Source organism: Cherax quadricarinatus, chromosome 80 (assembly GCF_038502225.1).
Source record: "Cherax quadricarinatus isolate ZL_2023a chromosome 80, ASM3850222v1, whole genome shotgun sequence".
Lineage (NCBI taxonomy): Eukaryota > Metazoa > Arthropoda > Malacostraca > Decapoda > Parastacidae > Cherax > Cherax quadricarinatus.
The window spans coordinates 14,603,971-14,621,463 of record NC_091371.1 but is presented as its reverse complement, the minus strand read 5'-3'; the positions used below and the strand labels follow the sequence as shown (position 1 = coordinate 14,621,463).

General features: G+C 40.1%; 1 protein-coding gene across 1 annotated transcript in view; it reads left to right on the top strand.

Annotated features, from left to right (window-relative positions):
• The first annotated feature begins 4,306 nt into the window (after window positions 1-4,306).
• LOC128702293 (neuropeptide F receptor) overlaps window positions 4,307-17,493 on the top strand; it is a 118,952-nt gene continuing 105,765 nt past the window's right edge. Inside the window, exon 1 of the mRNA XM_070102163.1 lies at window positions 4,307-5,293. Within this exon, the coding sequence (XP_069958264.1) occupies window positions 4,766-5,293 (528 nt within the window). The 5' untranslated portion in view covers window positions 4,307-4,765. The remainder of the gene's footprint in view (window positions 5,294-17,493) is intronic.

Below are 17,493 nucleotides of genomic sequence, written 5' to 3'. Positions count from 1 at the left end.
CGAACTGCTTACAGTGTAAACGACTTATATAACGTAGCTGTTAGTTCATCCACCTGGACTGGTATCGGCAGCGACTCCGTTACCCTCAGAGTACAATCCAACAGCTTAATTTGGATGTCATATTATATAACGCGGTGAACCGGTGTGGATCAGCCTAAGGTGTTGTGGCGGCTCTATTCTCCGCCTGCCAGTCGCGACACAGCTGCAACGGGACTGATAATTGTTCGGTTCGTTAGTTAAGTGTATCGACTGCATGAGGGTCATTAAGGTTGAATGTCGCCTCCACACTACCAGTCCGGAATATTTTAATCTTTCATAAAGGAATTAAAGCAAACTCTAAGTGCATGCACATTGAACGGTACAAACATTTTCGTGAATATTAAATGAGATATATACACCTCTCGGTGTTTATACACCGGGTGATGTATATCTCATTGTATGCTCATTAAGAGATATATACACATACACGTCTCTCATTGTATATACACACTTCTCAATGTATATACACAAATACACACCTCTTACTGTATATACATAGATACACACCTCTCACTGTATATACACATAAATACATACTTCTCACTGTATATACACTAAGAGATATACACACATCTCAGTGTATAAACAGGAATTTCTCACTTTAGTCATCGATAAGTTCTTGGAAACTGCGACTTTAAGCGAAATGACGTATAACGAAACCAGTTTTACCATAGACTAATTGATATAAACAAAAGTTAAGTTGCTAGGGCGAGAGAGAGTTGAATAGGAAGGACAGTAGTGCTGCAGACGCCATGACTATGGAGTATGTCGCTCTGGGGCGTTATAAAGTCGTACAATTGCTGTTACTGACATTCTTATTATTTTAGGTATCACATTTTTTCAAACTTATATAAGAAACACGCTACATATCATAAAAACTGAATACAAACACCCATAAGGGAGGAAAATGACATAAGCGAACATGGAGAGTTAGGTCGATATATGTCCTCCATCCAGTAAAGAGATACGCACACTTCTCAGTGTATATTCACAGAAATATACACTTCTCACTGTATATACACTAAGATATGCACACCTCTCAGTGTATGTACACTGAGAGATACACATCTCAGTACATATATACTCAGGGTGGAACTGGTAGTCCATGGCAGTAGTAAGTGTCAATCCAAGATCAAGGTTTCCGGAGACCTTGTATGAGGGTCATCAGTGCTATCTGCATAGTGACAGCCTCATTGTCAATAACATATCGATCTCTGATACCTGACTCTCAACCAGCACCATTTCAAATACATCCTTCTGGTATACTATCCCAATCTTCTGGTATACTATCCCAATCTTCTGTTATACTATCCCAATCTTCTGTTATACTATCCCAATCTTCTGCTATACTATCCCAGTCTTCTGCTATACTATCCCAATCTTCTGGTATACTATCCCAATCTTCTGCTATACTATCCCAATCTTCTGTTATACTATCCCAATCTTCTGCTATACTATCCCAATCTTGTGCTATACTATCCCAGTCTTCTGCTATACTATCCCAATCTTCTGTTATACTATCCCAATCTTCTGCTATACTATCCCAATCTTGTGCTATACTATCCCAATCTTCTGCTATACTATCCCAATCTTGTGCTATACTATCCCAATCTTCTGCTATACTATCCCAGTCTTCTGCTATACTATCCCAATCTTCTGTTATACTATCCCAATCTTCTGCTATACTATCCCAATCTTCTGTTATACTATCCCAATCTTCTGCTATACTATCCCAATCTTGTGCTATACTATCCCAATCTTCTGTTATACTATCCCAATCTTCTGCTATACTATCCCAATCTTGTGCTATACTATCCCAATCTTCTGCTATACTATCCCAATCTTGTGCTATACTATCCCAATCTTCTGCTATACTATCCCAGTCTTCTGCTATACTATCCCAATCTTCTGCTATACTATGTCAATCTTGTGCTATACTATCCCAATCTTCTGCTATACTATCCCAATCTTCTGCTATACTATCCCAATCTTCTGGTATACTATCCCAATCTTCTGTTATACTATCCCAATCTTCTGCTATACTATCCCAGTCTTCTGCTATACTATCCCAATCTTCTGCTATACTATGCCAATCTTGTGCTATACTATCCCAATCTTCTGCTATACTATCCCAATCTTCTGCTATACTATGTCAATCTTGTGCTATACTATCCCAATCTTCTGCTATACTATGCCAATCTTCTGCTATACTATCCCAATCTTCTGCTATACTATGTCAATCTTGTGCTATACTATCCCAATCTTCTGCTATACTATCCCAGTCTTCTGCTATACTGCCAATCTTCTGCTATACTATCCCAGTCTTCTGCTATACTGCCAATCTTGTGCTATACTATCCCAGTCTTCTGCTATACTGCCAATCTTGTGCTATACTATCCCAATCTAGTATACCATCCTAATCTTCCGCTAAACTATCTTCCGCTAAATTATCTTCCAATCTTCTGCTATACTGTAATAATACTTTGCTATACTATTATAATCTGCTATACTTCCCTATTCTGCTAATGTTCTGCTATGCTATTCAATACGATCCTAAAAATCTAGTATCCTAATAGGTAGTATTTTTGAAATGTTGTAGCCATGGTATTGTGACGTTATTTTTCAATCATCTTTACAACAGTGGCAACAACGTTTCTAGGCTATTTCTTACCCTCTCTTTTGTTCAAGAGTTCTCAAGTGTGTTCTCTGTTACATTCTGTTTTTATTTTCTCTTTCTTTACGTTTCTTGCTTGTTCTTATTACTGTTTTCTTTACGTTTCTTGCTTGTTCTTATTCTTGTTTTCTTTACGTTTCTTGCTTGTTCTTATTCCTGTTTTCTTTACGTTTCTTGCTTGTTCTTATTCCTGTTTTCTTTACGTTTCTTGCTTGTTCTTATTCCTGTTTTCTTTACGTTTCTTGCTTGTTCTTATTCCTGTTTTCTTTACGTTTCTTGCTTGTTCTTATTCCTGTTTTCTTTACGTTTCTTGCTTGTTCTTATTCCTGTTTTCTTTACGTTTCTTGCTTGTTCTTATTCCTGTTTTCTTTACGTTTCTTGCTTGTTCTTATTACTGTTTTCTTTACGTTTCTTGCTTGTTCTTATTACTGTTTTCTTTACGTTTCTTGCTTGTTCTTATTCCTGTTTTCTTTACGTTTCTTGCTTGTTCTTATTACTGTTTTCTTTACGTTTCTTGCTTGTTCTTATTCCTGTTTTCTTTACGTTTCTTGCTTGTTCTTATTCCTGTTTTCTTTACGTTTCTTGCTTGTTCTTATTCCTGTTTTCTTTACGTTTCTTGCTTGTTCTTATTCCTGTTTTCTATGTCTAACTTTTGTCTATCATCTTTCTTTTTCCTCTTCGCCTTCTCCTTTTTCTTATTCTAATTATTATGATTATTATCATTATTATTATTTTACTACTTTATCATTGCTTTATTATTTTTCTTTTCTATTTTTTATTATCTCCATCGTCATTATACTTTCCATTAACTACATTTTCTTTGACTTTCTTTACTATGGTTGTTTACCTCTTTAATACAACAAAATTCATGGGTATATAATCATATATAATACAACAAAATACATCAGTACATAATCATATATAATACAACAGAATACCTCAGTATACAATCGTCTATAATGCAACAGAATACATCAGTATATAATCGTCTATGTTACAAGAGAATACATTGATAATACAATATTAAAACCAAGATAAATTATATATATATGATTTCGGAAAGAATAATCCTCAATTACAGAGGTAAAGAAGAAAGAGGAATTTAATATCTTTTATAACAAAATAATTAAAACAAAAGCGCCATTAAATTTATTCGTGTAAAAACAGATGCACACTGAAAGTGGCTGAGAAAAACATTTGGCGAACACAAACTGTTTAAATGTTATTAGTTTTTTTTTTTAAATGAATATATGTGTGCTGATTTTAGAGCATTTTATTCTGTCTCGATTGAATGGATTTTTAAATGCGATGATAATGTTTGAGCGAAGTAAATGAAGGCGTTTGAATATCATGATTGCTCTGTTAGTTTTGCGGATCTAATGCCTTGTTTAGTTTTAAACAGACGGGAATGCAGCTTGAATGTTCAACGCATTCATTCTATTTTCTTTTTAATGTGAACAGTAAAATGGTATTTTATTTTGGTTATGTATGCAGTTCCTCTCGTGGAGCAGTAAAGGTTCTCTTTAATATCCACAAGCGTTGGTATCTTACCTGTTTCTCTAAGAAGGTCTGCTTGGTTCCTTAACAGGAATGTAATGTATATAAACGATGGTTATGCTGACAGCTGAGCTGGTTCGCTGTGCTAGGAGTGTCACCAGTGACAACAGTGTGACCGCAGTGCCAGTATTGTGAGAGCTGTACCGGTTGTGTAATGTGGTGTTGAGTAGAAGTAGTGACCTGGACAGCGCCTCCAGAGGATCACTGAAAAGCTAGACAAATTACTTCCCTTCAGCTGCCTCGTGCCATACAAGAAAAACAAAAATAAGGTGATTGTCAGAGAAGAATTGTGTGTTGTAAGAACAAGAAGAACTTGCCACTGACAATTCTGTGACTCGCATCATCCAGAAATAAACTTTTCACGACTATTGTTTTAAGTAAAAGAAGCGAGACCAAGCTTCTGGCAAGGTAACAAAAGACTTTCATTTTTGCTGGTGGAAAGGTCACTAACTTTTGTTTCATAGAGAGGCTGCATCATCATCAACAGCTAATACCATGGATCAGCCGACAGAACTCTCTGCCATGACCCAAGGCTTTCCTATGGACGTGAGTGAGTTGCCAGAAATCGATAGCCTGGAAAATCTCACGCTCTCAGACTTCGGCAACCTAACCAAGTTACCCATCAACATTTCCTGGCTCTTCAACATCTCTGGAAGCATTGACGAAGATGTCTTGGAGAAGTTCCAGCGCAACAGACGAGTCAACGATGGAGCATACTACGCTCTCATCGTAGCCTACAGCCTCCTCATCATCTTGGGTTCAACGGGCAACTCCCTGGTAGTAATGGCGGTCATCAGAAAGCCGGCGATGAGGACGGCACGCAATGTTTTTATTATCAATCTGGCTATTTCAGACCTACTGCTGTGTCTGGTGACGATGCCACTGACGCTAGTGGAGCTCTTCTCGCAGTACTGGCCCCTTGGAGACCATCCATTCCTCTGCAAGCTGGTGGGGCCGCTGCAAGCCACCTCCATCTTCGTCTCCACCATCTCCATCACCGCCATCGCCCTCGACAGGTACCAGGTAAGTGTTAACCATCGTTCTCTCTTTCATTATTGTCTTAAACACGACTGGTGGTCATAATACACGTTTGCTGACTGGGGCGACAAGCTGACGAGTGGGTATACCCATGTAATATAAACATCAAACTTCACAATTACATTACAGGTACGCCACAGTATGTATAAACAAGTAATATTGACTACATTGATAAAGTCATATTACAGCGACAGTGGCTGCAGACACGTAATAAAGACTACAGACTTGATAAAGCTATGTTGCATGCACAGCAGACGCCTACGAGCTGTACCTCAAAACTTTTAATTAATAATGGAGCTGCAGCTCAACTACTGAGCAAAATGTCGCCTTAAATCAACGCTTGTTGTGCGTAATCTTATCTATTTATAAACTCTTTATTGATGTCTAAAGAAGACCTCAGACGATGGTCAAAATATAGTCTCTATCTACACACACACACACACACACACACACACACACACACACACACACACACACACACACGCACACACACACATATATGTGTGTGTGTGTGTGTGTGTGTACTCACCTAGTTGTGGTTGCAGGGGTCGAGTTATAACTCCTGGTCCTGCCTTTTCACTGGGTGTGTGTGTGCCAAACAGGTAAAACTTTAGATTTTGATTTAAATAGCAACGGTCTTCTTCCCGAATAAGGGAAGTGAAAATTTGGATATGCAATAATTTCGCAAAAATCATTCTGAACGTAACGAAAAAAATACATTTCATTGTGTATGTTTACTATTAAATTATTGTGAACTTATTTAAAATATATTTAGTTGGATTAGGCTAAATTAAACTGCGCTTGTTATAATAAAGTTAGGTAGGTTTTCTAAGGTTCTTTTGGTACAAAAGTATTAATTTTTATATTAACATAAATGAAAAAAAAATATATGTTTAAACGTAAAAGAGAAAACTGACCAAATGACTAATTGACCAATTTTACCTATTCGGCACGACATATTCACAACTCCTGGCCCCCGCCTTTTCGATATGTGTGTGTGTGTGTGTGTGTGTGTGTGTGTGTGTGTGTGTGTAACCAATCAAGACGGGTCAGCCATGAGATCCAGAAATTACAGGAGAAACAGCCAGCACTTGGTTTTCTTGGAAACCAAACACCGTCTAGACCTCGCCTTTCAGCTTACACCAAGACAAAGTTTCGCTCGGCGAAGAACTTCTTCAGATCCCGAAAGAGTTGAAAACAAAGAGAAACATGATTATAACAATCATGGCATACAATACAGACAAGTTGATGAACAAGACACAAGCGCAGCACTGAGATATCTACATTCCAAAACGTTGTACAGGTTCACGAAATCGTAATTACGTAATCACAGACCACGGTACATGTGAAATTAGAACCCATGGCGAGTGAGTCGTGGAACTCCAGGCCAGTGCGTAAGCCACTGGACCAGCTGGCTATAATAAGGTTCATCCAACTAGGTATGTTTATACACCATACAGAGGTTATGATGGACTACCACTGTGACCACAAATGCAAGTGGGACCCATACTAACTTACCTTTGATATATAAATATACCTAGTTGAAGGAATCGCATTGTAGCCAGCTGGTCCAGTGGCTTACGTGCTGCCCTGGAGTTCCACGACTCACTCGCCATGATTTCTAACCCCACACGTACCGTGGTTTGTTGCACAGATGTTTTATCCATCAACAGAGAGAAACGTTGCAACAGCGAAAAGTTCTGCCAACTGTGTTTCGTCTTCACTCTTCTTTTGCATTACTACTAACCTTAGTAATAAAAGATAATTCCATTACATTTTTACTCTAAAGTGCAGATTTTTTTTAATTATTAATTAATGCATTATTTGCGAGATTTGTTAAAAAAGAAAAATACGTTTTCACAGAGGGAATGTGAGTGAGTTTTTTTTAATCTTAACAACATATGTCATTTTTAAACTGGTAAATAATGCGGTTTATACTTTAAAACTCTTTCACTTATCATAAATATTTTTTGTGCAAAAATACAAATTATTAGGTTAGCATGATAAACAACAGACAAATCATGTATTTAGCATGATAAACAAAAGACAAATCATGTATTTAGCATGATAAACAACAGACAAATCATGTATTTAGCATGATAAACAAGACAAATCATGTATTTAGCATGATAAACAACAGACAAATCATGTATTTAGCATGTTAAACAAGACAAATCCTGTATTCAGCATGATAAACAAGACAAATCTCATATTTTACATGATAAATAACAGAAAAATCATGCATTTAGCATAACAGACAAATCATGCATTTAACACAACAGACAAATCATGCATTTAACACAACAGACAAATCATGCATTTAACACAACAGACAAATCATGCATTTAACACAACAGACAAATCATGCATTTAACACAACAGACAAATCATGCATTTAACACAACAGACAAATCATGCATTTAACACAACAGACAAATCATGCATTTAACACAACAGACAAATCATGCATTTAACACAACAGACAAATCATGCATTTAGCATAATAAACAACAGATACACAAATCATGAACTACAGGAGAACGTTAGCCTGATGATTAAGAGACATGTGCAACATCTGGGTATTTTTATTGATGAAACGCTTCGCCCACACAGTAGGCTTCTTCAGTAGGCTTCAGACAGCAGGTGTAGTAGTGGAAGATTGAGACACTTATGCAGCATATGGGAATCTTTATTCAGGAAACGTTTCGCCACACAGTGGCTTCATCAGTCCAATACAAAGAGGAAGGCGTAAGGAGAGGAGGAGTATGAGGTAATCAGTCCCTCAGCCTGGAGTCGATGTGTTCAGTCCATCAATCTTGTAGAATTACCTCATACTCCTCCTCTCCTTACGCCTTCCTCTTTGTATTGGACTGATGAAGCCACTGTGTGGCGAAACGTTTCCTGAATAAAGATTCCCATATGCTGCATAAGTGTCTCAATCTTCAACTTGTCGGTTTTTCAAACCATTCATCACACAGATGTAGTAGTGAACGAAGGTAATCAGTCCCTCACCTTGGAGTTTTAGTGTGATGGAAGAACACAGAATGTTAACGTATTTCTTTCTAGTAAAAATAAAATGTTTAGAATATTAGCATTAATACAGATTAAATATTTTAACACTATGTTTGCTTAATATAAACGTTATAAACACTATATTTGTCTTAATATAGAAATAATAAACGCATTGCATTAATATAAATTTAATAAACATATTTACAATGTAAGTATTAACATATATCAAATAAGCACAATGTTAGTATTAATATTGATCAAATAACCACAATGTTAGTATTAACATATATCAAATAAACATATGTTAGTATTAACATACATCAAATAAACACAAACGGTTAGAGATAAACAAAATATTCCCATGAACATTGATCAAACAAATACGCAGTGTTTGTATTAACATACATTAAGCAAACATCGACAATGTTTGTGAAAACACCGGCACATACATCAATGTTCCGCCTATAACGTGAACACATTCTCCATGTTATTTTTTCCAAGGGAAATTGTGCGTATTTTCAAATTAAAAGCAGCGCATTGTGACATGACTCAGTGCTAGGCTTTTAGTCTGGCATCAATGGAAGGGATACATTGTCATTGTATGTATTTGCATATGCACATATGTATTTTATTTTAATTTCAAATGTAGTAGGTGATCGTTATGCGACAATCAGCAAAAGGATTTTTTTTTTCGTGTGTCTACTGTTCCGTAACCAATAACGGAAATGGGTCTGTATAGATTGAGGTACGTTCGGCACGCATACACCTTGTCCCTTTTGTAAGGGTAGGTAAGGGGAGAGGGGTAGAAATCGTTGGAGGGTGAGGGGGAGGTTAGGTAGAGAGGGTCGTGAGAGAGAGAGAATGACGTAAAAGAGGTGTGGGATTGGGGGAGAGGGGCAGAAATCATTGGAGGGGAGGATAAGTTCATTGGAGGTGCGTGAGAGAAAGGGTGACGGGAAGGAGGTGTAGGATAGGGGACGTGGGAGGCCTTAGAGAGATGTGTAGAAAAGTCTTGAAATTTGTTAGCTACTTGCGAGGGTTTAGTGCCTATGGGCCACACTAGCATCATTAACTAACCTTTCCATCACCAAACAAGAACACTTTAACCCCCAAAATAGGTAGCAAAGTAAACTCTGAGCATATATATACTCTTAAGAGACGATGTATAATGACACGAGTGCTGAATATTATATTAGAATGATAGTAAAAATCATTATTATCTTAATAACAAAAAAATATTAACACACACACAATATATATATATATATATATATAAATATATATATATATATATATATATATATATATATATAATATATATACATATATATATACATATATATATATATGCATATATACATATATATATACATATATATATATATATATATATATATATATATATATAATATATATAAATATATATATAAATATATATATATATTAATATATATATATATATATATATATATATATATATATATATATATATATAGTCTGTTAGTTTTCCAGATGTTGGTATGGGTGTCTGTGTGACGTTTTCCTGTGTTTCAGTTGGGCAGTGCTCGTGCTGCAGTAATTTAATATACAATATTTCAAAATTAAATGTAGGATTATTTCGATACCCATATGTAATTTATATTCAGATTATATGTAGATCCCTTACTGAAAAACAAGTGAGAGAGAGAGAGAAAGAGAGACATACACGCATATTATATATATATATATATATATATATATATACATATATCGCGTGCGTGTGTGTGTGTGTGTGTGTGTGTGTGTGTGTGTGAGTGAGTGAGTGTGTGTGTGTGTGTGTGTGTGTGTGTGTGTGTGTGTGTGTGTGTGTGTGTGTGTGTGTGTGTGTGTGTGTGTGTGTGTGTGTGTGTGTGTGTGTGTGTATGTGTGTCGAATAGGCAAAAACTTACGATTCTGGCTTAAATAGCAACATTCTTCTTGCCGAATATGGCAAGCGAAAATTTGTGTATGCAATAATTTCGGAAAAAACTATTCTGAACTTAACGAAAATAAATATATTTCATTGCGTTTCTTTATTAGTAAATTATTGTAAACTTATCTAAAATATATTTAATTGGATTAGGCTAAATTCAATTGCGCTTGTCATAATAAGGTTAAGTTTTCTAAGGTTCTTTGGGTACAAAATTATTAAATTTTACATTAACATAAATGAAAAAAAAATATACTATCTTCAAACGTATAAGAGAAAATTTTAGAAAGGACTTAATTTTAAATGAGTTTATATATATATATATATATATATATATATATATATATATATATATATATATATATATATATATATATATATGTATATATGCCCAAATGACAGCAGAATTTGAGTCTTTTTACGAAGCTAAAAACTCGCAGATGTCTGCCAAGACAGTCAGCGGTCACTTGTGAATCCATAAGCATTCATAACACTATGAATGTTGAGTGTTATAATGAAATACATTTCATATTTTTCATGTCAGTTCTTCAATCTCAGTTATAAACTACCTTCAGTTGTAATTACAATTACATTCACCAAAGGTGTCACAAAGTGGAAGTAGTGTTACGCCTCAGCACGAACATCTCAGTCAATACTTCTCATCATCTTGAAGTTTCTCGCTCCCGTGACGACATCTTGTCAGTGAAACCACCATCAACACTGCTGCACCGTAGGAAGCAAAACTGAGTGGTATTCGTTCATCATATATTACGGGGCCAGTGTGAGCCACTCCAGATGATTTTCACTGAGAATATTCCTTCACACTAAGGTCAAAAATCAACCCACTGTTTGTCCTTATTAATGAGGCAAGCATTCCCGTAGACTGATATTGATCTTCAAGACAATGTTACAGTTAAAGTACCCAAGAAGGTAGATATCAAAGAATCTGCACACCTTGCAGTCAGGTATCATACTATCAAGGCCATTAACAAAATACCCCAGAAGGAAGATATCAAAGATGATGGAGGTGGTACTGGGAAACCTCGTGTACTATCACGTTAGGGACACTACCAGAGAGAGAGGAGAGGATGAACCAGCAAGACTAGACCTAGTATTCACCTTGAGTAGTGCAGATATTGAGAACATCACATATGAAAGATCCCTCGGGGCCAGTGATCACGTGGTTCTGAGCTTCAAATACATAGTAGAGTTACAAGTTGAGAGGGAAGCAGGAAGGGCAGGACGAATGAAGCCAAACTACAAGAGAGGGGACTACACAGGCATGAAGAATTTCCTGCACGGGGTTCAGTGGGACAGAGAATTGGAAGGGATGTCAGTAAACGAGATGATGGAAAATGTGACAACAATATGCAAGGAAGCTGAGGAAAGGTTTGTACCTAAGGGTAACAGAAATAACGGGAAAGCCAGGATGAGCCCTTAGTTCAACCAAAGGTGTACAGAGGCTAAAACCAAGTGTGCTAGAGAATGAAAGAAGTATAGAAGGCAAAGGACTCAGGAGAATAAGGAGAGCAGTCGTAGAGCCAGAAATGAATATGCACAGGTAAGGAGGAAGGCCCAACGACAATATGAATATGACATAGCAGCGAAAGTCAAATCTGACCCGAAACTGTTGTACAGTCACATCAGAAGGAAAACAACAGTCAAGGACAAGGTAATCAGGTTGAAGAAGGAAGGAGGGGAGATCACAAGAAACGACCGAGAAGTATGTGAGAAGCTCAACATGAGATTCAAAGAAGTGTTCAAAGAGGAGACAGAAAGGACTCCAGAAAGACGGAGAGGTGGGGTACACCATCAAGTGTTGGACACATTACATACAACCGAGGAAGAAGTGAAGAGGCTGCTAAGCGAGCTAGATACTTCAAAGGTGATGGGGTCGGATAACATCTCTCCATGGGTCCTGAGAGAGCGAGCAGATGCGCTGTGTACCACTAACAATAATCTATCGAAACAGGGCGACTACCTGAGACATGTAAGACATCAAATGCAGTCCCAGTTTTTAAAAATATAGACAGACATGAAGCATTAAACTACAGACCAGTGTCACTGACCTGTATAGTATGCAAAATCATAGAGAAGATTATCAGGAGAAGAGTGGTGGAGCACCTAGAAAGGAATGAGCTTATCAATGACACCCAGCATGGTTTCAGGAATGGGAAATCCTGTGTCACAAACCTACTGGAGTTCTATGACAGGGTGACAGCAGTAAGACAAGAGAGAGAAAGGGGTGGGTCGATTGCCTTTTCTTGGAATGTAAGAAGGCGTTTGACACAGTTCCATACAAGAGATTAGTGCAACAGCTGGAGGACCAGGCAGGGATAACAGGGATGGTACCGCAATGGATCAGGAAATACCTGTCAGGAAAACAACGGCGAGTCATGGTACGTGGAGAGGTGTCAGTGGGCGCCTGTGACGAGCAGGGTTCCACAGGGGTCAGTTCTAGGACCGGTGCTGTTTCTGGTATCTGTGAACGACATGACGGAAGAAGACTCAGAAGTGTCCCTGTTTGCAGATGATGTGAAGTTGATGAGAAGAATTCAATCGGACGAGGACCAGGCAGAACTACAAAGGGATCTGGACAGGCTGCAGGTCTGGTCCAGAAACTGGCTCCTTGAGTTCAAACCCACCAAGTACAAGTCATGGAGATTGGGGAAGGGCAAAGAAGACCGTGGACGGAGTGCAGTGTAGGGGGCCAGAGACTACAAACTCTGGCTCGGGGTGAGTATTACACCGGGCACATCTCATGAGGCGCACATGAACCAAATAACTGCTGCACTATACAGACGCCTGGCAAACCTAAGAACAGCATTCCGACATCTCAATAAGGAATCGTCCAGGCTCCTGTTCACCGTGTACGTTAGGCCTATATTGGAGTATTCAGCACCAGTTTGGAACCCACACCTAGCCAAGCACGTAAGGAAACTAGAGAAAGTGCAAAGGTTTGCAACAAGACTAGTCCCAGAGCTAAGAGGTATGTCCTACGAGGAGAGGTTAAGGGAAATCGACCTGACGACACTGGAGAACAGGAGAGATAGGGGGGATATGATAACGACATATAAAATACTGAGAGGATTCGACAAGGTGGACAGAGACAGGATGCTCCAGAGATGGTACACAGCAACAAGGGGTCACAGTTGGAAGTTGAAGACTCAGATGAATCATAGAGATGTTAGGATGTATTTCTTCAGTCACAGAGTTGTCAGGAAGTGGAATAGTCTAGGAAGTGCAATAGTCTGAGAAGTGATGTAGTGGAGGCAGGATCCAGACATAGCTTTAAGAAGACGTATGATAAAGCTCATAGAGAGTGACCTAGTAGTGGCCAGTGAAGAGGCAGGGCCAGGAGCTATGACTCGACCCCTGCAACCACAACTGTGTGAGTATACAACACACACACGAGAGGTAATTACAAGGTTGGCTGGGTTGGGACTAGGCAAATCCTTTATACTTACAAAAGACATGAGGGAACATGTTAATTATGACAAGTATGTCCCTGTTTCATCAGTCACTTATGAAAGCACAAAGTGTGATATGATAACTGGAGAAAATGGCCCATAGTCAGCCATAACTGAACTGTTTTCTTAATGGGTGCTAAAGTTATTTAGGTTGTTAGGTTAGGTAAGCTTTACCTGACTGATCTACCTGTTAGGTTAGGTAAGCTTTACCTCATTGGTCTACCTGTTAGGTTAGGTAAGCTTTACCTCACTGGTCTACCTGTTAGGTTAGGTAAGCTTTATCTCACTGGTCTACCTGTTAGGTTAGGTAAGCTTTACCTCACTGGTCTACCTGTTAGGTTAGGTAAGCTTTGCCTCACTGGTCTATCTGTTAGGTTAGGTAAGCTTTACCTCACTAGTCTACCTGTTAGGTTAGGTAAGATCTACTACACTGGTCTTCTGGCGAGGATATTTTTAGTGATGGTTCACACAACTGCACCCCAGACCATACAGGTACAGCCCAGAGCACACCTCCACCCCAGACCATACAGGTACAGCCCAGAGCACACCTCCACCCCAGACCACACAGCTGCACCCAAGGCCACATAGCTGCACTCCAGGTCACACAACTGCACCCCAGACCATACAGGTACAGCCCAGAGCACACCTCCACCCCAGACCACACAGCTGCACCCAAGGCCACATAGCTGCACTCCAGGTCACACAACTGCACCCCAGACCACACAGGTACAGCCCAGAACACACCTCCACCCCAGACCACACAGCTGCACCCAAGGCCACATAGCTGCACTCCAGGTCACACAACTGCACCCCAGACCATACAGGTACAGCCCAGAGCACACCTCCACCCCAGATCACACAGCTGCACCCAAGGCCACATAGCTGCACTCCAGGCCACACACCTGCACCCCAGACCACACAGGTACAGCCCAGAGCACACCTCCACCCCAGACCACACAGCTGCACCCAAGGCCACATAGCTGCACTCCAGGTCACACACCTGCACCCCAGATCATACAGGTACAGCCCAGAGCACACCTCCACCCGACCACACAGCTGCACCCAAGGCCACATAGCTGCACTCCAGGTCACACACCTGCACCCCACACCACACAGCTACAGCCCAGAACACACACCACCCCAAATCACACAGGTACAGCCCAGAGCACACCTCCACCCCAGACAACACAGGTGCACCCAAGGCCACACAGCTACACCCTAAACACACACCTGCACCCCACACCACACAGCTACATCCCAGAACACATACCTCCACCCCACACCACATAGCTACACCCTGAACACACACCTGCACCCAAGGCCCCATAGCTGCACCCTAGGTCACACCCGCACCCCAGATCACACAGCTGCATCCCTGAACACACACCTGCACCCCAGACCTCACAGCTACAGCCCAGAACACACACCTGCACCCCAGACCACACAGCTACACCCTGAACACACACCTGCACCCCAGACCACACAGCTACAGCCCAGAACACACACCTGCACCCCAGACCACACAGCTACAGCCCAGAACACACACCTGCACCTCACACCACACAACTGCACCTCAGACCACACACCTGCACCTCAGGCCACACATCTGCACCTCAGGCCACACATCTGCACCTCAGACCACACACCTGCCACCCCAGGCCACACAGCTGCATCCCTGAATACATACCTGCACCCCAGGACACACATCTGCACCTCAGATCACACACCTGCACCCCAGGCCACACAGCCGACCTCAGAGAACCTACAGTCCCAATTTAATTCAGTAATATCCTCTAATCCGAAATGCAACTCAATAATCCAACTGAATTTCAGTAAAGTCACTCACAGTGATGAATGTCAGTAGAGTCACCCACACGGAGAGTTCACGTTTTTCGTAAAACAAAAAAAAAAAACCGCTAGTGAAGGGCTCTGGATCAAAGGACTTGGAGCTTCCTTCTACTTCCTTGGATTACCTACCATTGCCCAGACAGTGAATGATCCACAAACATACACACACACACACGACGTGATATATATATATATATATATATATATATATATATATATATATATATATATATGTCGTGCCGAATAGGTAAAACTGGTCAATTACAAAAACTCACTTAAAATTAAGTCCTTTCTAAAATTTTCTCTTATACGTTTAAAGATCTATTTTTTCAATTATGTTAATGCAAAAAATAATAATTTTGTACCAAAAGAACCTTAGAAAATTCACCTAACCTTATTATAACAAGAGCAATTTAATTTAGCCTAGTCCAACTTAATATATTTTAGATAAGTTTACATTAATTTAATAATAAACAAACAATGAAATATTTTTTGTCATTAGGCTCAGAATAATTTTTGCGAAATTATTGCATACACAAATTTTCGCTTGCCTTATTCGGCAAGAGCGTTGCTATTTAAGGTAAAATCGCAAGATTTACTAATTCAGCATGTGTGTGTGTGTGTGTGTGTGTATAGGGAAGTACCACCTTTGGAACTGTCCTGGGGACCCTCATCCTCAGAGAAAAGAATAAATTTGCTTCAGGGAAAACTCGTGGATCCTCCCGGAGCTGTTTGAATATTATCTTCTACCACCCCCTATATTCCATATTCTATTTGCATTTTATTTAAAGATAAAATACATTGACAAAAATACAATAGGGTGTGGAACAACAGATAATATTTCAGAGCCTACATCTCGAATTCTTCGTCCAGCTCCCCGTCGGTGGGCTGTGTGCCCAGAATGCTGCAGGCATTTCCCTTCTGGATAACAACATTGAGTCTCTGAAAGAGGAAGCTGGCCGCTCTGTGATCCTTGATTTCTGTGATGAGTTTTTCACCCAGCTCTTTGAGGAACTTTAGAGCACACTTGCTCTATGCTCCAAGGGTCTCCGACCCCACTGAGATGAAGTTATAGCGGGTCTGATGGTTATAGAAGTTATAGCAGGTCTTATGAAGTTATTTGTGGGTCTTATGGGTCTCCCTGCAGCTGGCGACTCTATCCCTTTCAGTAAGTAGGTGCTCGTCAATGTGGCAGCACAGGTCCAGTCCCAGGCAATCTGCTTACCATCCTTCCAGGGTAGCATAGTGACTAGATCAGGTCGCTTTTGACTTCCGTCAGACCTCTGTACTTGGGAACCCCGTTGAGCTGGGCAACGGGCTGTGGCAAGGTTTCTCTTTATGATGTCGTTGACCTCATGTCTAGTATACTTCGGACTTCGTGGTCTTGTGTGACACACAAGACCACGAAGTCCGAATGGATCAACCGTCGCCCTGCCTCAAATACACCTATGTTCGTTGAGTATGCGGGCGGCTAGACGAAGAGCAACACCAATCCGAATGACCGGTGGGTTGAGTCGAGTGACCTGGGAGGAAATGGAAACAGCTAAAAGGAAATCTCCTAAATGTGGTGCCTTCACCGCTACGACACGAGCTTTGTCCTTTCCTGAAGCACTGGTGAGCAATGTGTTGGCGATTTTTTCCAAGATCGGTTTGTCCCAATGGGTCTGTGTGCTCTTTGGAAGGAGCTGGTCTACTGGAGGCGTCTGCAAGGGTAGCCCACCGCATGGCTGCTTCAATGAACCTGGGGTCTTAAGCTCCTACCACACCTCTCAAGCGTTCGGGGACAATCCCCTTGACTAGTCCACTGGAAGCCATACACGAGGACAGAAATGCAGGTAAAGCTACCTGTTTTGCCTTGCGCACCCCTATACCTCCCAGTCGCACTGGGAGAATTGCCGGATAGCATT